At 36.6% G+C, this 16,031-nt stretch overlaps 1 protein-coding gene across 1 annotated transcript; it reads left to right on the top strand.

Annotated features, from left to right (window-relative positions):
* The first annotated feature begins 1,722 nt into the window (after positions 1-1,722).
* il4r (interleukin 4 receptor) lies at positions 1,723-14,392 on the top strand. Its single transcript, XM_015378581.1, has 14 exons — positions 1,723-1,972; positions 4,790-4,919; positions 5,029-5,204; positions 5,288-5,442; positions 5,570-5,714; positions 7,777-7,909; positions 8,004-8,158; positions 10,469-10,605; positions 10,708-10,888; positions 11,055-11,151; positions 11,285-11,351; positions 12,287-12,366; positions 12,530-12,692; positions 14,006-14,392. The coding sequence occupies exons 1-14, from the start codon at positions 1,873-1,875 to the stop codon at positions 14,390-14,392; spliced, it is 2,106 nt and encodes a 701-aa protein (XP_015234067.1). The 5' UTR covers positions 1,723-1,872.
* Positions 14,393-16,031: the final 1,639 nt, after the last annotated feature.

Raw genomic sequence — 16,031 nt, 5'->3', positions numbered from 1 at the left:
ACTGTAAATATCGTTGCATGTGGATCTCATACAGAGGAGTTGATACACCTTCAACATGTAAACACAAAGTTTGTTGTGGCACAGGCAGAGGTTTCAGTTACTCTACATGCGGCCGAGCCACATAAAGCTGGTTATTTGGTTTTACTTGCCTTCATCTTGAAAATCTTTTAAAGAACCTCAAAAACCAAATTTTTCTTCTTTTTTTTTTTTTTTGTTATTCAAGATGTTATTCTAGATCCTGTCGTCCAAATATTTTACGATAATGCTCCAACAAGAGAGTATTTAGAACTCTAATTGATTTCTGAATAATACATCAATAATGAGTTATATATTTATTTCAATAGATCGGGTAGCTTGAAGCTTTTATGTGCCTCTTGTCACCAGAGGAAGAAAATAACTTATTGTGCATTACAGACAAGCTGACATTAACAGTCACCCTGGACAGAAAGGGGAAACTGAAGCTGCCGCACAGGAAACTCCCACAGAGTTCTCGTCAATGTTCATAAGGAGCTGTCAGACAAGAAGGAGGCTGTGACGAGTGACGGACAAAGGAAAAAGACTCTTTGTCAATGAAAAAAAGGTAACTGAGTTTTTTTTATCAGATTTTATATTATAGATAAAAAAAATAACATATGCATTCAGATTATAAATGATGATACATAGCAATAAATCATATGTAAAACTGAAAGCTGCTGCTTTCTTTTCACCTTCTTGCTTTTCTGTGTGTAAATTTTTCCGTCTTAAAGAATGTGCCTGAAGGTTTCACAGATATAAACAGAATTTCTGATATTCTCTGTGTGGGGTTTCCCCAAACTGCTACTGTAAAACAGCAGCTAAAAAGGTAAAAGTCAGGCCCAAGAGACCCTTAAAAAGAAAAACCCTTTTTACTGTAAATGTACTGATAAATTAATGTTTCACCTAAAACCACAAACTGAAACTATCCAATCTTATGTGGTTTCCCTTTTTTTAAGCTGTTCTTTTTAAACCTTAGGTTTAAAAGCATATTCCTTAATCCTTTAGGATTATTTGATGCGCACACAATATATGTATAAACAATGTCAAACATATATTAGCAGGACCTTACAAGAAATAGTGTCGATAGTTTGATCAGATTCCATAAAATAAAAGCAAGTGACATTATCCATATGACAGTATGTTAAAAACTGTAAAGCTAATAAAAAATTGGTTTCATTATCATCTTTTTCAAAACAATAAAAGTTGAAGTAAGGATTGTATATATTTATTTTATAGCTATTTGTAAGTTGGTATCTGCACTTCTGCAGCTCCAAAATATATGAGGAAAAATTACTTTTATGTTGTAAAACCTTTAAAAATGGCAAAGGTCTTATTAATCTTGTGCAGAGAGCTACCATCTAAAGATTTTTAGTCACCTTTTTTTTTTTTTTTTTTTTTAATTAACCATCTTTTTTCTACAAAACTTTCAATGTTATTTATTTGTTTGTTTTCTCATACCAATGTGTGAGCTCCCCAGAGTATATGATTGTTCTTTTTTTGTATATCACATGTGAGAAAGAGAGATAAGAGGAAGGCGGATGTGTGGTGACATCCCACAAAAAGCCCACACTCATAGCGGAAGACTATAGCTGATGTTGTCGTGACTCATTTCTGCATAATTTCTAGTAAATGAACTGTTTCTCTCTCTGTCCTTCTTAAATCCATGTATGCTGTCTGTGTATATATATATCTATATATATATAGATATATATATATCAGAATTTAAAAAAAAAACTGAGCAGTCTCACCCCTGCCGCACAAGCTCCTTGATGATGTGAAGATACGCAGCCCATGTGGATTAGGAAAACCAGGCAAGAAAACAAACAGGACTGTGAAGCCCTCGTTGACAGGTGAAGGATGATTGTCCTCTGGATCTTGGTGTGTTTGGCTTTTCCACATCACGCTCTCTTTTCTGGTTTGGATCATTGTGAAGTTCATGAAAGCAACAGCAAAAACAGTGAGTATCCAACTAAAAAGTAAAAAAAAAACTTTTAAAAATAATTTTAAAAAAGCATATATTTTTTTGTTAATTTGATGCATATTTGTTAGAATGATAAGAAAATGAAAACAACACTGAGATAATTAATAACATCACTGCAAGAATTTACCAGCAACTCACCCAGAAGGTTACGGAAAAGAAAAAGTTCTTACTTGCCATATTTATTGCAAGCGATGAACCATCAGAAAGACTCAGAGATGAAAAATGATCTATGACAGAGTTTCAAGGTAAAAATCAACAAAAGAAAATTAAAATTCCCATATTATACAAAAAATATCTATTTGGAGAATGTAGACCCCGCTTACATTTGCTGATAAATGAAGAAATCACTAAATGATTTAAGGTTAACCAGCAAGTGGACCTGAATGTTTCAAACAAATGAAAGTTTTGAAGTAGTCTTGTCGAAGTCTGGACCTAAATCTGATCACAATGGTGTGGCGTGACCTTACACAATCTGTTGGTGCTAGAAAACTCTCGAATTTCACTGAATTAAAACATGCCTGCGAAGAAGAGGGGACCAATACTCCTCCAAAGCTCTGTGGAAGGTATTGAAACCCTCGGTGACACAACCAGGTTTCAGTTTGAATGCTTTTTCAGATAAAGCCAAGATGATTCAGATTAACTTTAAATCACATTGTGTATATACTCTAGGTGATTTGGTTCGATGCAATAATTTGTTTAATAATCTGAAACATTTAAGTGAGACAAACAAAATAAATAAGGATAAAAATCTGAAGGGGACAAATACATTTTCGAAGCATACAGTACAAACTGTTAGAGTATTCCAGTATTCTAGGCTAGAGAGCAGTGTTGTATAAAATACTGAAATGTCGGAGTCAAGTAATAGTATAAGTACCTCTCCGGAATATGAATTTGGTAAAAGTCCAAGTCACTGACTCAAATGTTACTTGAGTAAAAGCCTTAAAGTATCTGAAATGACTTTTACTTAAGTATAAGAATTACTGTAAAAATAGATGTACTCAAGTAATGTAGTGAAAAGTATAAGTAAAAAGTAAGTGCAGTTTGAATGACATTTTTTTACATTTTGGTAAACTTTAAAGGTTAAATTCACTTAAAATAATATACACAACCAAGTGTAGGATAAATTTAGACTGGCTTTGCGAAAAAGACGTATCCTATTGGTGTTGATGAACAAGACTTTGTCGTCAGTAGGGGTCAAAACGCTTGCGTTTCTCTCGCTCTTTTTTTTTTTTTACTTAGTAACTAAACCAAACACTGAACGTGTATCGGAGTAAAAGCATGCAATTAAGTTTGTAAATGTAGTAAAGTAAAAGTGAAAGTTCTCAAAAAAATTTATACTCTTGGAAAGTATAAAGTACTCCAAAATATACTTAAGTACAGTAGTGAAGTATTTTTACTTCGTTACTATACAACAGTGGTAGAGAGACAGTAGGATAATTCAAAGCGTTTATTAAAATGCACATTTGCGGATCTGCAGTGACTGCAGCTGAGCAACGCCCATCACTGGAAACTCTGCTTGGAGATAAATAAATATTAATGACCATGATAATCTGACGATAAGGAGCTGTCTGACAAGAAGGAAGCTGAGGGAAAATGTCCATGTGAGTCACTTATGAGGTTTAACAGTTCAGTCCATCGCCATAGATTGCGGTAGGATCCAGTCGGGGGCTGCCAAGAAGATGAGGCAGGCACCACCCAGAGTGTCCTAAATGCTGCAGCCCCAGAAAACCAGCAGGAATCTGAGCCAGATCAGGAAAACAGATCAGAACAGGAAGGCTTAGAGGTCCAGGAGTCCGGAGCCCAGTCAGGGATACCGATGAGGACAGAAACAGGCTGGTCCAGGGTTCCAGAAGTCCACAGAGAGTTCAGGCAGAACGTTCAGATGGGAACAGCAAGCCTAGTGGTTGAGAGGCAGAACCGGTCAGGATATAAGGAACACTATGGAATGCTAAAAACCTCTCTCTACACTGAGGACGTGATCAAGAGCATCACATTATCTAAACATTGATAGTCTGGCCCCAATGGCTGGGACTGATATATATATATATATATATATATATATATAAATAGAAGCAGGAACAGGTGGAATAAGGTGAGCAATAATAATAAAACTGGCAGAGTTTGGCAGGTGAATAAAAAGAGCAATTAGGCCATGATCATGACACAGACAAAACAACTTTTAACATTTAAAACAACTTTCCTTTAGGGGGGGCAACTTTTAATCTGGTATGTTTCTTTAAAAGAGTTTTAATCTCTTTGATCGTTTTTTAGTATCATTCAATCTGCTTTTTTCATATATTAATTATAAAATACCACAATTGTTGAAGGAATTTAAAATATGAGGAGATATTTAACCTCAAATATCTGATAAACCTCTAAGATGCCATAAACATCTTCAGTTTCTTTTTCATTTAAGTACATTGTGTAAAAAGCAGCATGTTGAAGTTTAACAGTAACCCCAAATATAAAAACAACAAAACCCCTCAAGGGAGGCGGTATAATGTGTTACAAACTAGTGTTCAAATCTACTGCTGTTACAGCCTCAGACTAAAGTTGTTAATACGTTATCTATGAAGAGTTAATATATTTCTTTAAACAGACGTATATATAGAGGTAAGATGTTAGCCTCTAATAAAAGCCCCACAAAAGCCCCTTTTTTCTCACACTTCCCTTTAATTCTCTCTGCTGTATAACCATCTTGCACTGGATGATTAAATTAAGAAATGTCATAAATGATATGTTCTCATTTATGATTCTTCAGCAATATATTTACTGATGCTTCTCCCTCCACAGTGTCTCCTTTGCTGCAGTCCCTGCAATGCCATAACGACTACATGTCCTTTGTGTATTGTAAGTGGAAGGCACCAAAAGGCACGACACTGCAGGTCTGGTTGAAGAAAGTGGGCAGCAGAGATAGCAGCAGGTAAATAGAGCACAGGGGTCAGGAGAAGGACAAGAGCAAAATCTATAGAAGCTACCATTTTCAGGCACGGCTTTACATCTAACTGATTTATTTTTTTATATTTACTCAGTAAGCTGTGTGTGCCCTTTGAAGCCGAAAACAAGGATGAGGAAGGAGTTGTCCAATGCAGATATAAGACTCACTCGTTTGCTCAGGGCATCAACCACGCTGTCTTCCTCATAAACAACCAGACAACAAGTCTCTGCTCATCTTCCCAGCACACGTCCCAGAATCTTGTTCAGCACTGTAAGCACAGACACTGTGGTAGCTTATATTGAGCAAAATGAAGTGCTATAGAGATGATGCTGTTATTTGATGGTGTTACACAGTGAGAGCACGCCCGCCGAGGAATCTGTACGTATCTGAGGAGAGCGATGGAAACCAAACGCTGCTGTGGTCCAGCCCATATCCGTCATCTTCCTCGCTGAACAGAAACCTTACGTATGAGCTCAGCTTCAGGATGCAGGCGGAGGACCAGTGGACTGTTAGTTTCAAACACATCAAACCTACACCTGACTACATTTCTGTACAGCTCATAAAAGTTCTCATCAGAAATAGTTCATTTTCTGTATCTAATAGTAATTGTACACCACATATCACTCTCTGCACAGACTGAGACTGTCGCCAACACAAGCATTACCCTTCAGAGGCAGAGGCTGCTTCCAGGCTGTAAATATGAAGCCAGGGTGAGAAGCAGGGCGAGTCTTGGCCTGTGGAGCGAATGGAGTCCTGTGGTGATGTGGAAGACTAGAGATGGTGAGTGACAAACAACATCAAAAAGACAGTGATATGACAAGCTGGACAAGGAGAGCATAAAGGGTTATATCTCTGGAGGAAATGGAAAGATCCACTTCACAAATTTAGACAGAGGTTGCTTTTGTAAGATGAGACCAAAGCAGGTATTTTCCGTCAACATTCAAAAGGTGTGATGGAAAACTAACATTTGCCTTAAAGGGGAATTTTGGTTTTTTTACATTGGGTCCTTGATTTTATGTTATTGCATCATGTTCTACTCACCCATCTGAGTTTTGTGTCATTTGGAGCCGTTCTGAACATATTCCGTTCATGATTCATAAACTGTTCATAATTGTTCATAATTGATTCTTTATGGTACGCCAGCATTCATAACACGGAGGCGAATCACTGTCCCCCAGACATCTACCGTTATATTTTTTATATTTATATTTATATCATATTTATGTTATATTTTTTATATTTATATTTTTTTATGATGTCATCCGCGTGCCGGGTTCCGGTTTCCATTTTGTTTTTGTTTTTTTTCAAAATAAAACTTTATTTAACCAATGTACACCAGGCGGTTACGCTCTACCCCTTCTATTCATTCGGCTACCTAATCTGAATCGTTCAATTGCATTTAGAGAGCGAGATCATCTGTGGTAGTAGCACTAGACATCTTCCAGGCATGTGAGTAAAACTAGCTGCTGTTCAGCGGACAGGATGAATGAACGGTAGCCGGCGCACGCGGATGACGTCATACACACACCGCTTTGTTTTTAAAAAATAGAAATATAAAAAATATAACCGCGGATGTGTGGGGGACAGTGATTCGCCTACATGTTATGAATGCTGGCGTACCATAAATGATAAATTATGAACAGTTTAGTATGTGCCTTTAAGTCGTTGCCCATAGGAAGACGTTACCTGGATATAACCTAACGGAATATCTTCAGAACAGCTCCAAATGACACAAAACTCATAGAGTTGAGTAGAACATGATGTAATAACGTACAATCAAGGGCTAAATGTAAAAAAACGGCGTTCCCCTTTAAGGCTTTATGCTAAGCGCTGTTAAAAGTAAGCCCTAAAAGACTTGCAGTCGTTCTTGTACAAAAAGAGGGTTCTTATTAGACACAAAGGGGCTGAGTGAAGCTGCCTCTGTGAAGTTGCCTATTGTTCAGCTGATGAACTGTTACATCAGTCAAGGACATTAACCCTGGGGACAGGGCTTCATGGACTCACTTTGTGCACACGCTGTTCAGATATGATACACGTACCTCTAATCTTCCTCGATGTTCATCTTGCCTAAAAGATGTCACTTATCTGTGTTTGCATCCAGGTCATAGTCATTCCAAAAAAGTTTAAAAAGTTTAAAAACAAACCACTGGACTCTGTTTTCCAAGTTTGAAGCTGATTCACTGCTGGACCTGTTTTTCTTTTTAATTTGCACGTTTTCTAAGCCATATCAAGGCTTTTGTTTGTGCCACTCTATAAGCCTGGAACTCAAACTCTACTGCAGACATTTTGAATTGAGAAAGCTTCGTGGATGGGAAGCGAAACCTCATCATAACTCGAAATCAAAGTCCAGTGTTTTTTTTTTAACTTTTTTAGAATCTTATGTGCTCGTTTTTTTTGCAGTCTCAATTGTATCCTGCTAAGGACAAAGTATGTTTCTGTGTTTATATGTCCTTTGTATGTTTCTGTCTTCTTGGACAGGCTGTACCGAAACTAAATTTCACTTCAGGGATAAATAAAGTATAACTGAATTGAATTGAAGATAAATGCAAGTCACACAAGATTTGGATTAGTGAACTTTTAACTGAACCATTAACATTTTTCCTACCATTCACAATCATGTACTACATTCTGTTGGTCTGGCACATACAATGCCAGTAAGAATATTGCCTTGTTGAATTATTAGATTGGATGGGTTCAAAGAGTAAGAAGACATTGTTGAGATAGGCTGTAGATCAAATTGTTATGGTTTTAATTGAAACTTTAATCTTTTCCGCTTATGGGAATACACATGGTGCTTTCCAGCTGTGTTGGTAACTTTCTTTTTCTGTCTTTCTGATACCAGACTTCAGGCAGGTTCCCTCTTTGCACTGCATTTTGGATGCAGAAGACAAAGTGACGTGTAGCTGGGAGGTGAGCAGGGAGCTGGCTCATATCGTCACCTACCAGCTGACCTGTCGACACAACCTGACTACTCAGTAAGGCAAACCGTGTTTGGTGCAATATGTTCTGAACTGAAAACACACACTGGCTGTCCAATTTCTGATCTACTGCAAACTTTGATCCTTTAAGGTTTAAGCAGTGTTGCACAGACCCAGTTGTGAGATCTGACCCTGCATTGACTGAAGTGAATTACAGCTGCTCTCTTACTGAAGTAGACCTTGAACATCTGCACCTGAGGCTCCTGCCAATGCACAATACGAAGACTTTTATAGCCTACAAGCACAGTGAGTACAAAGAAGTCAGAGGCAGCCGCTTAAGACGAGGAGGTGAGAAGGGAAGACAGCAGTCCCTCTGTGCCTATCTGAGCAGCCTAAATTAAAAACACACAGGGGGGTGATAAAACCACAGGAAACAGTGCAGATATAAACTAGTCAACAAGGTTTATGGCATAGTTGTACAGTACCACTTAGTGTTTGTTTTGTGCTATTGCATCCAAATCAGCACATTATAGCAGCAGTTCCAAAATCTGAAATATTACATAAAATGAAGGTGAATGTTGGCTCTTCTAGTTCATAGGTCAGTATTAGTAGCTTTTTGTTTGTCTCAGAACGCATTAAGCATCAACAGCTTCAAAAAGGTTGTTGATCCCCATTTTAGATGCTTCTCAATGTTTCAGATGAATTCGGAGTAGAAAAATAATATTTATCAGCCATTGATTGAAATGATCTTTGCTGAAGCAGGGAAACATTTAAAACACTCAGGACATTTTGTGTTTACGAACAGGGTTGCAAAACACTGCAGCAACCTCAGATCAGCTCTGTCACTTGGGATGGTAGCTAACTATCAGGTACAATACTGACCCCTAGTGGACGTTTTTAATCACTACAGTTAAGTGATTAAGAAAAAAAAAATTTGTATCTTTGCATAAGGTAAATAATAAAGCATGTTAGCTATATGACTTTTAGTAAAAAATAAAATAAAATAAAAAAGCGGCAATTCTAATCCATCTGGTTTTTTAAACCATAAAGTTTGCAGTTTGTCTTGTCCAGGCCCAGCACAAGCCATTAGGGGGCTTTTTATTTCTGCCAAAAATTAGAGTGCAATAATCAAATAGCTGACACATCTTCAGTAGTTAAAATCCCCTATTTATATGCATTATACTAAAATACTAAATAAACTGATTTAATTAGAGTAAAAAGTCTTATTTTAATTTAACTTTTTTGTGTGTTCCTGCTACAATAGTATTGTGGGGAAAAAATACCTGCAGTGCAAGAATAACAACAAACTATTGCAATAACTTTGATAAAAATAATAAAATAAGTTGTATAAAATCATAACATAATTAAATCAAAATCAAATCACTATTATTATTATATCTTTGGAGCAAGTGCGCTATTATCACTATTAGACTGTCTTAAAAGATAAGTTTGTGTTGAAGAACTTTACAATGGTCCTTCATCGTATGTGTTCCAGCACGGTCCAAAGACCACTGATTTCTGTTTCATGTCTATGTATTGACTTCTAAATAACAACAATTATAGTTGTCCTAGGCAGTCGCTTAGTTCATTTATGCCTTGGGCTGCCTCACTTGAATATTTTAACAATGTGTCCAGTCACAGCTTCTTTTGTATTTTAATGGTGCTTTAATGGAGCAGTAATTATAGCGTAGGAAGAAAATAATGCATTGCTTTCAAAACAAATAAAAAGAGGCCAACTCTGGCCTGCCTTTTCATTTACTTTCTAGATGAAAAACTTTGAGCAGTAAGCCCTGGAGGTGAGTCTCTAAAAGCTTTACACATCTAGAATAAATTTGTCCAAAGTGACCAACGCTCAGCCAGATTTGATTAAGAGTTTCAGCTCTTTAAAACAGATTCTTATCTGATTTAACCTGAGGCAACTAAAACACACACAGTTCATTTGATTTAAACCGTCGCATTCTTGCTCTGATTGGATTTTTTTTAAATTGTTTTTTAGGCTGGAAATCTCCAGTCTTTAACAGCTTTTCTTCCAGGACTGATTTGTACTTACTTTCATCCATCTTCCCGTCAACTATGTCTAGCTACCCTGTCCTTGTGGAAGAAAAGCATCCTTATGTTTTCAAGCTGGTGTGCGGTGCTAGTTCCTCCAGTAGTTCGTTTTCTGCATTCAATTTTCAGATTTTTTATGTTGTATTGCACCCTCTCCATTTGGAGCTGAAGAATTAAACTGTGGTTGAGAGAAAAATCCAAAGCTTGGAATATTGTTTTTATAATCAAATTCTTCAGATCTTTGCCACCGATCAGTTTGTCTGCTATATTCCTTGGTCTTAGTGGTACTTCTTGTTCTTGCTTAACAAACCTCTGAGATCTGCATTTGTACTTAGATTTAGGTTAACAAATGAAAGTGATGTGGATAGAAAATTAAAACTCTAAAACCAATTAAAAAATGGTTAATATTCATGCCCATACACCCATATTGGAAAAATAGGTTAAAAAAAAGCAACATAAATAGTAGTAGTATATAGAATATATTTTCAAAATTGCTGCAAAAATGAGAAGCTGTTTTATGAAAGAAACATTATTAGTAAAGATACAAATAACGGTTTTTTTGAACAGTCCGTCCCAACTTGGCAACGCTGGTCCAAGTAAAGGAGGAGAACGGTGACTGGGTGGTATCGTGGTCTCCTCCAGCTCTACCTGCAGATATACCAGATCTGCTATACCAGGTTCGGTATTATAGGACAAAAGATCAGGTAAGAGCATTTGACATGTTTATATTTTCCCACCACTGCATGCTTATCACCGCCCCAGCTCCTGAAAACACTTTTTTTGTACTTTTATTTCTGCCCTCTTAGGGATCTTTTGTTCTGCTAAATGTTTCCGGATCCACCTTCGTTACCATTCCAGGAACATCCCTTATCCCATTGGAGGACTACGAGGTGAAAGTAAGGTCACTGGTCGACCCTGGATCTGGTCAAACCTATGAGGGAATCCCCTCAGAATGGTCTGATCCTGCAAACTGGACCTCAAACAAAGGTGTGTTTACGATATCAGCATGCATGTTGATGCTTTCCTGCTGTTTTCTGTTTCCCTTTTAGTTTTGTTTCTCTCAGCAAGATCTAAGATAAATGTCCAAGTATAATGATTTGAACATACACCTCTCAGGATCACAACTTTAATCTGGTTTTTCCTTCTCTGACAGCCAGCTGGACGGTCTCATATCTGATTTATTTCTTCAGTGGTGTGATTGCAGCCGCAGCCTTTCTCACTCTTTACCACACCATCCCAGCTTGCCAGAAGTAAGCCTCATTTTAAAGTGTCCAAATTTTTGAAGTATAGTTAAAACAGAAGTCAATTTTGCTAAGATTTTAATGTCTAAATAAGCATATTCACTTTTAAATGAACATAAATGTTCTTCTTTTGTTAATTTAGGAAGGTCATGTCATGGGAAGACTCAGTTCCCTCTCCTGGCAAAAGCAAAGTCCTGTCTGAGATCACGGTGAGGCTGAATCACTTATCGGGAGTGCATCTGATGTCTCGATTTCTTCAGATATAGTATTAGGTTGTGTGAGAAAGTGTTTTCTCCTTACAGATGATTCTGCTTTTGCTCTTATTGTCACACCTAAATGTTTCAGATGATTAGACAAACTTTGATAAAAGATAAAGATACCCCAATTAAATACCAAAATTATTTTTTTTAAACTATGATTTAATTTTAAATTGGGCAAAAAGCCTCCAAACCCAACCTGAATCTTTGTAAGTCCACCCCTCCCGAAAATAGCTTGACATCAAGACTTTATAATACCTATTGTTGGTCTTTAAAGTCACAAGTGTGGAGTTTTGCCCCAGCTCCAGAAATGGTTTGATTCAACTGAAGTGAACTAACGATGTGTTTGCAGTGATTTGGCGGTTAGATTCAGGACATTTCAGAACTTCTTTGGTATTTTTTTTTTTATCAGACTGTATTCTGACTTGGCTTTGGATCTTTGTTCTGCTGAAGAACCGTTTCTGTTTATTCAATTTTAATCAATTTTATAATCAGGTGATAATCAGCTTTGGCTCCTAAAAAGTAAGCTCAGCTCTCCANAGTGTTTTCTCCTTACAGATGATTCTGCTTTTGCTCTTATTGTCACACCTAAATGTTTCAGATGATTAGACAAACTTTGATAAAAGATAAAGATAGATTAGAATTACTGTTCATTCAGGATTTAACGTAAAAAAAAAAAATAATCAAAAAGATATTGACATACTGTAGGACCCAGTTGATTTTGATTGCTTTCTTCCTTTAATAAATGAATTCATCATCTCATTTGATCAGTTTATCTTTACCTCATGTCAAAACATGTTTGATCTGAAATATTTAAGCCAAAAAAAAAAGTTAATCAGCTGGTAATTGTAAGTTTTGTTTCATTTTCACATTTTCTTTTGATTCAGTCGTCACCTTCACCAAGCCTCATGCAGAGTGAGAAGACCTCCATCTGTAGCGTGCAGCACCTCGACAGCATATCAACCTGGTAATAAATATCCCACTTTACCTACAAAAATACAACATTACGAAGCATTTTTACAGGATTCTCCTTTAAAAGCAGATTTTATGAGTTCTGGATTGAGGCACATTAAAGGAAGAAAGGCAGATGATGAAATACAGATAATTAAAGACCTGTCTTCTCCCTCCAGCTCATCAGAGGCTTTGCTGTGGCCAACAATGGGCACTGAGAAGAAGTGTATGGATAAGAGCGGGAGGTGCTGGAACTGTGATTACCTTCCAAACCCTACTGATAAGGTTAAAAGCTTGGATGGATCATCTATGAGTTTTAGTGGACCTTACATCCTATGTCAGGTCAGCCACCGTCGACAAAAATAATGTAGTCTCCAAGTAAATAAGTATTCTCTGAAAAGTAATGTCATCTATTCCTAATGGGGCTTTAAAAGTTTTTTTAGAAACTCTTTGCTAGTATGCGGTGGAATCCCCTTTTTGCTTTAGAGCCTCCACATTTCTCTCTGGAGGGGAATCTAACATCTATGGAGGCCCCTTAAAGCCCAATGAACCAATTTGAGGCTCGTAACCTCAGGTGTTATCATGCTGAAGGCAGCTTTATTAGATGGGTAATCTGAGGTCATCGAGGGCATAAACAATACTCACAGGCGCACCTTTTTCAAACTATTTTCAGCTTTTACCAAGGAGACCAAGGTGTGCCAACATTTTTGTAACACACCATGACATCACCTCCTCGACTCTGAGCCATCAATATGAAGGAAAGATCCTTGCATTCATATTGTTTATGCCAAACCATCCCCCCCACCATCTGAATGTGAGCTGAGTTTAAAAATACCAAAGTAGAACTTATATCTGTAACAGGATGTTTTGGTGCAAGGCTGTAAAAAACCTGAGAGGTAAACTGAAAGTACAATTATAATAAGCCTATCATACTGCCTGGTTACCTAGGTTAGGTTTGTTTTTATCTCTAAGGGGCACTCAATGTATTATATTTTTTCCCAGTTCATCAGTTAACTATTTTCCTATTTGAAAAAGCATAATATGAGGTGGTGAAATCTTTCATTCTAGGGTTTCCTGTATACATCAATGTTCAACAAGGCAAGTGAATCAGAAGTCGAATCAGAAACACACATAAACTAATGTTTTCTTTCTTAAAGTTCGATAGGTTTTCTTAAAGCTACAGTAGCCTTATTGTTAGTTTAAAAAGCTCATATTTAAATATCAGCTCTAATATTTTTGCTTCTATTTTTAACATTAATAGAACCACATCACCTTTTTGTTAGCAGGTAAATTTTTGGTATTTCAGGAAAGTTTCTCTTCACTTAACCAGCTATTTGGTTGAACAAGCCCCGCTATCCCATAAAGAAGCTGCTCTCCAGGCCGGTTGTAGTTGAATAAAAGACCCCCAAAAAAAGCAACTTTTTATGTTTGTTATGTTTTAAAATAATGTTTTATCTTAAGATTCTTTTAATCATCAGTTTAATCATAATTAACTGAATGTAACATAATTAACTGAATGTAACTTTTATTTTCTTACCCCCTGCTAACAGTGAAATGCTTCTAAAATGTTCTTATTTAAAAAGTGGAGGTTTAAAAAGCTTGTTTGTTTTTTTTTGCGTTGCACCTGTTTGATGCATGTGTTATCTGTGTTTCAGGACGTAGGATCCACATCAGTTAATGCCCATCCAGCAATGGTCAATGAAACATCATCCAATAAAGCTGCACCTTTCTTCCCTGCACCGTGCCTGCTTAATGATAAAGATTACGTGTCCCTCCCTGGCCACTCACTCTCAAGGTCCACAGGAGATCTCACGTCTCACAGTAACTCAGGCTCCAAAATATGCAGCACTCCTGAGCAGGACCAGCAGCGTCCTAACGCCACACTGCAGCCCGCTCAATGTGAGAACCAGTCTGCCCTTCTGGAGCCCTCTGTGATGAACCTACCATCTGACTACACATCAGGACCTTTCCCCTCATGGCCTCAAGAGGGAACTAACTCTGGATACTGCCAGCTCCCCTCTGTTATTGCACAGTCAAAATAAACAGCAGCATGCAAGAAAGAGACACAGCAGGGGTTTGAAGCAAAAATAACCAATCAGTTCTTGTTTTTATAAGCTTTTTACTTTATTATAAGCTGCTTGAGCTTTTATAGAAAAAAAAAAACATCTTATTCCTTTTGCACAGTCCTTTATTGATTTTATTTCCACGATATTTAAGTAAGCATCAGTCGATAAGGTAAAAAGAGGTTTTGCATTCTAGAGAGAGAAATGTAAATTATTATATGAAGAGATGCTGTGATCTGTGACTCTCTCTTTTTGATGTCTCTGTGGCCATCAAAAACAAAAAAAAGTTTGGAATATTTTAAGGCTTTGTAGAGATATTTCATATTATTTAAGTTAAAGATTACTTTTGCTATGAGGAGTTAATGGATACAGGATGTAATGGTTATTTATTTCCTGTTTCTTCGAGACTTTTAGAGAATAGGTTAGCCTGAACGCATGTCCTGAAGTTTAACTGGAGGAAATTCTCAGCTAAAATCATTTAGTTTAATGCAGACATTTCATTAATTGGCCTTTTAGTAATGATTTGGACAAAAAGGTACTTTATAGTATTTATTTATCTTTGGATGATTGAAAAATGAAGCAAATAAAAAAAACGAAAACTGCTCAACTAATAGGATAGAAAGGGTGTCCATCAAATTCATTTTCAGCGTTTTTCTTCATTCTCAGTAATAAAAAAAAAAAGAAGAAGAAGAATCCCACATTTTTGTTTTAATCATTTGTTGGGACAAATTAGCCTAAACTACTAGCTTTGACTTCAATGGTTTCAGAAACATAAATTTAGCTCTCCATGAAAACCAGTTTGAAAATGACACAGTTAGGTACTGGCTGAATTACAAAAAGAAAACTCCTTTTACAGACAAACCAAAAAATTATTCATAAAACTCTTAACTGAGTGTCAATTTTGAAAATAGGATTTTTTTATTTTTTTATTGCACCTTCTTTTAAAAATGTATAATTTTCTCTCTCTTCTCCAACTTATCTATAAAAGTAAAATCAGTGTTCTGGCTGGGCCACTCCAAAAGTTTAAAAATGAATGGTTAGAAACTAATGGTTAAAATCAAAATATCAATATCAATCCAAATCTATCTGGTTATAAATTATCCTAATATATATATTTAAAAATAAAAAGCAGAAAAGGCTTTTGCTTACTCAATGACATGACTGCTGTATCCATTTTAAAGCTTACAGTATCTTACTGTATCCATGCCACACACGCAGACACATCTTCACAGTGATTTCAAATTTATTGCTCTGTTTTTCTTTCCATCTGTTCGGCTTAATGAGGTTATAGAAAGTTCAAGGGTTAGTCAGTTTCTGCAGGCAGGCAGAAGAGCGCAATGAACAAGCAATATGTTCTGCATGCATGTGCAGTTCCTCACAAAAAGAATTTTACCTCTTGAATCCATGTATATATTACAAAGCTTTTACAAATAACCTGAAAATCTGCTGTGCATGAATACTAAAACTGCATTCACGAGTATACAAGATGCATTGAAAACACAACATCCTCACAACAAAGCATGGTAGTGGCTGCATGAAACTGTGGGAATGCTTTCTTTACTAGGAACAGTAATGCTGGTCAGAGATGACGGGGAGATAAAGAGAGCTAAATCAGACG

Source organism: Cyprinodon variegatus, unplaced genomic scaffold (assembly GCF_000732505.1).
Source record: "Cyprinodon variegatus isolate N-32 unplaced genomic scaffold, C_variegatus-1.0 Scaffold175, whole genome shotgun sequence".
Classification (NCBI taxonomy): Eukaryota; Metazoa; Chordata; class Actinopteri; order Cyprinodontiformes; family Cyprinodontidae; genus Cyprinodon; species Cyprinodon variegatus.
Note: the sequence above shows the minus strand (reverse complement) of the source record. Positions and strands in the feature narration are given on the sequence as shown.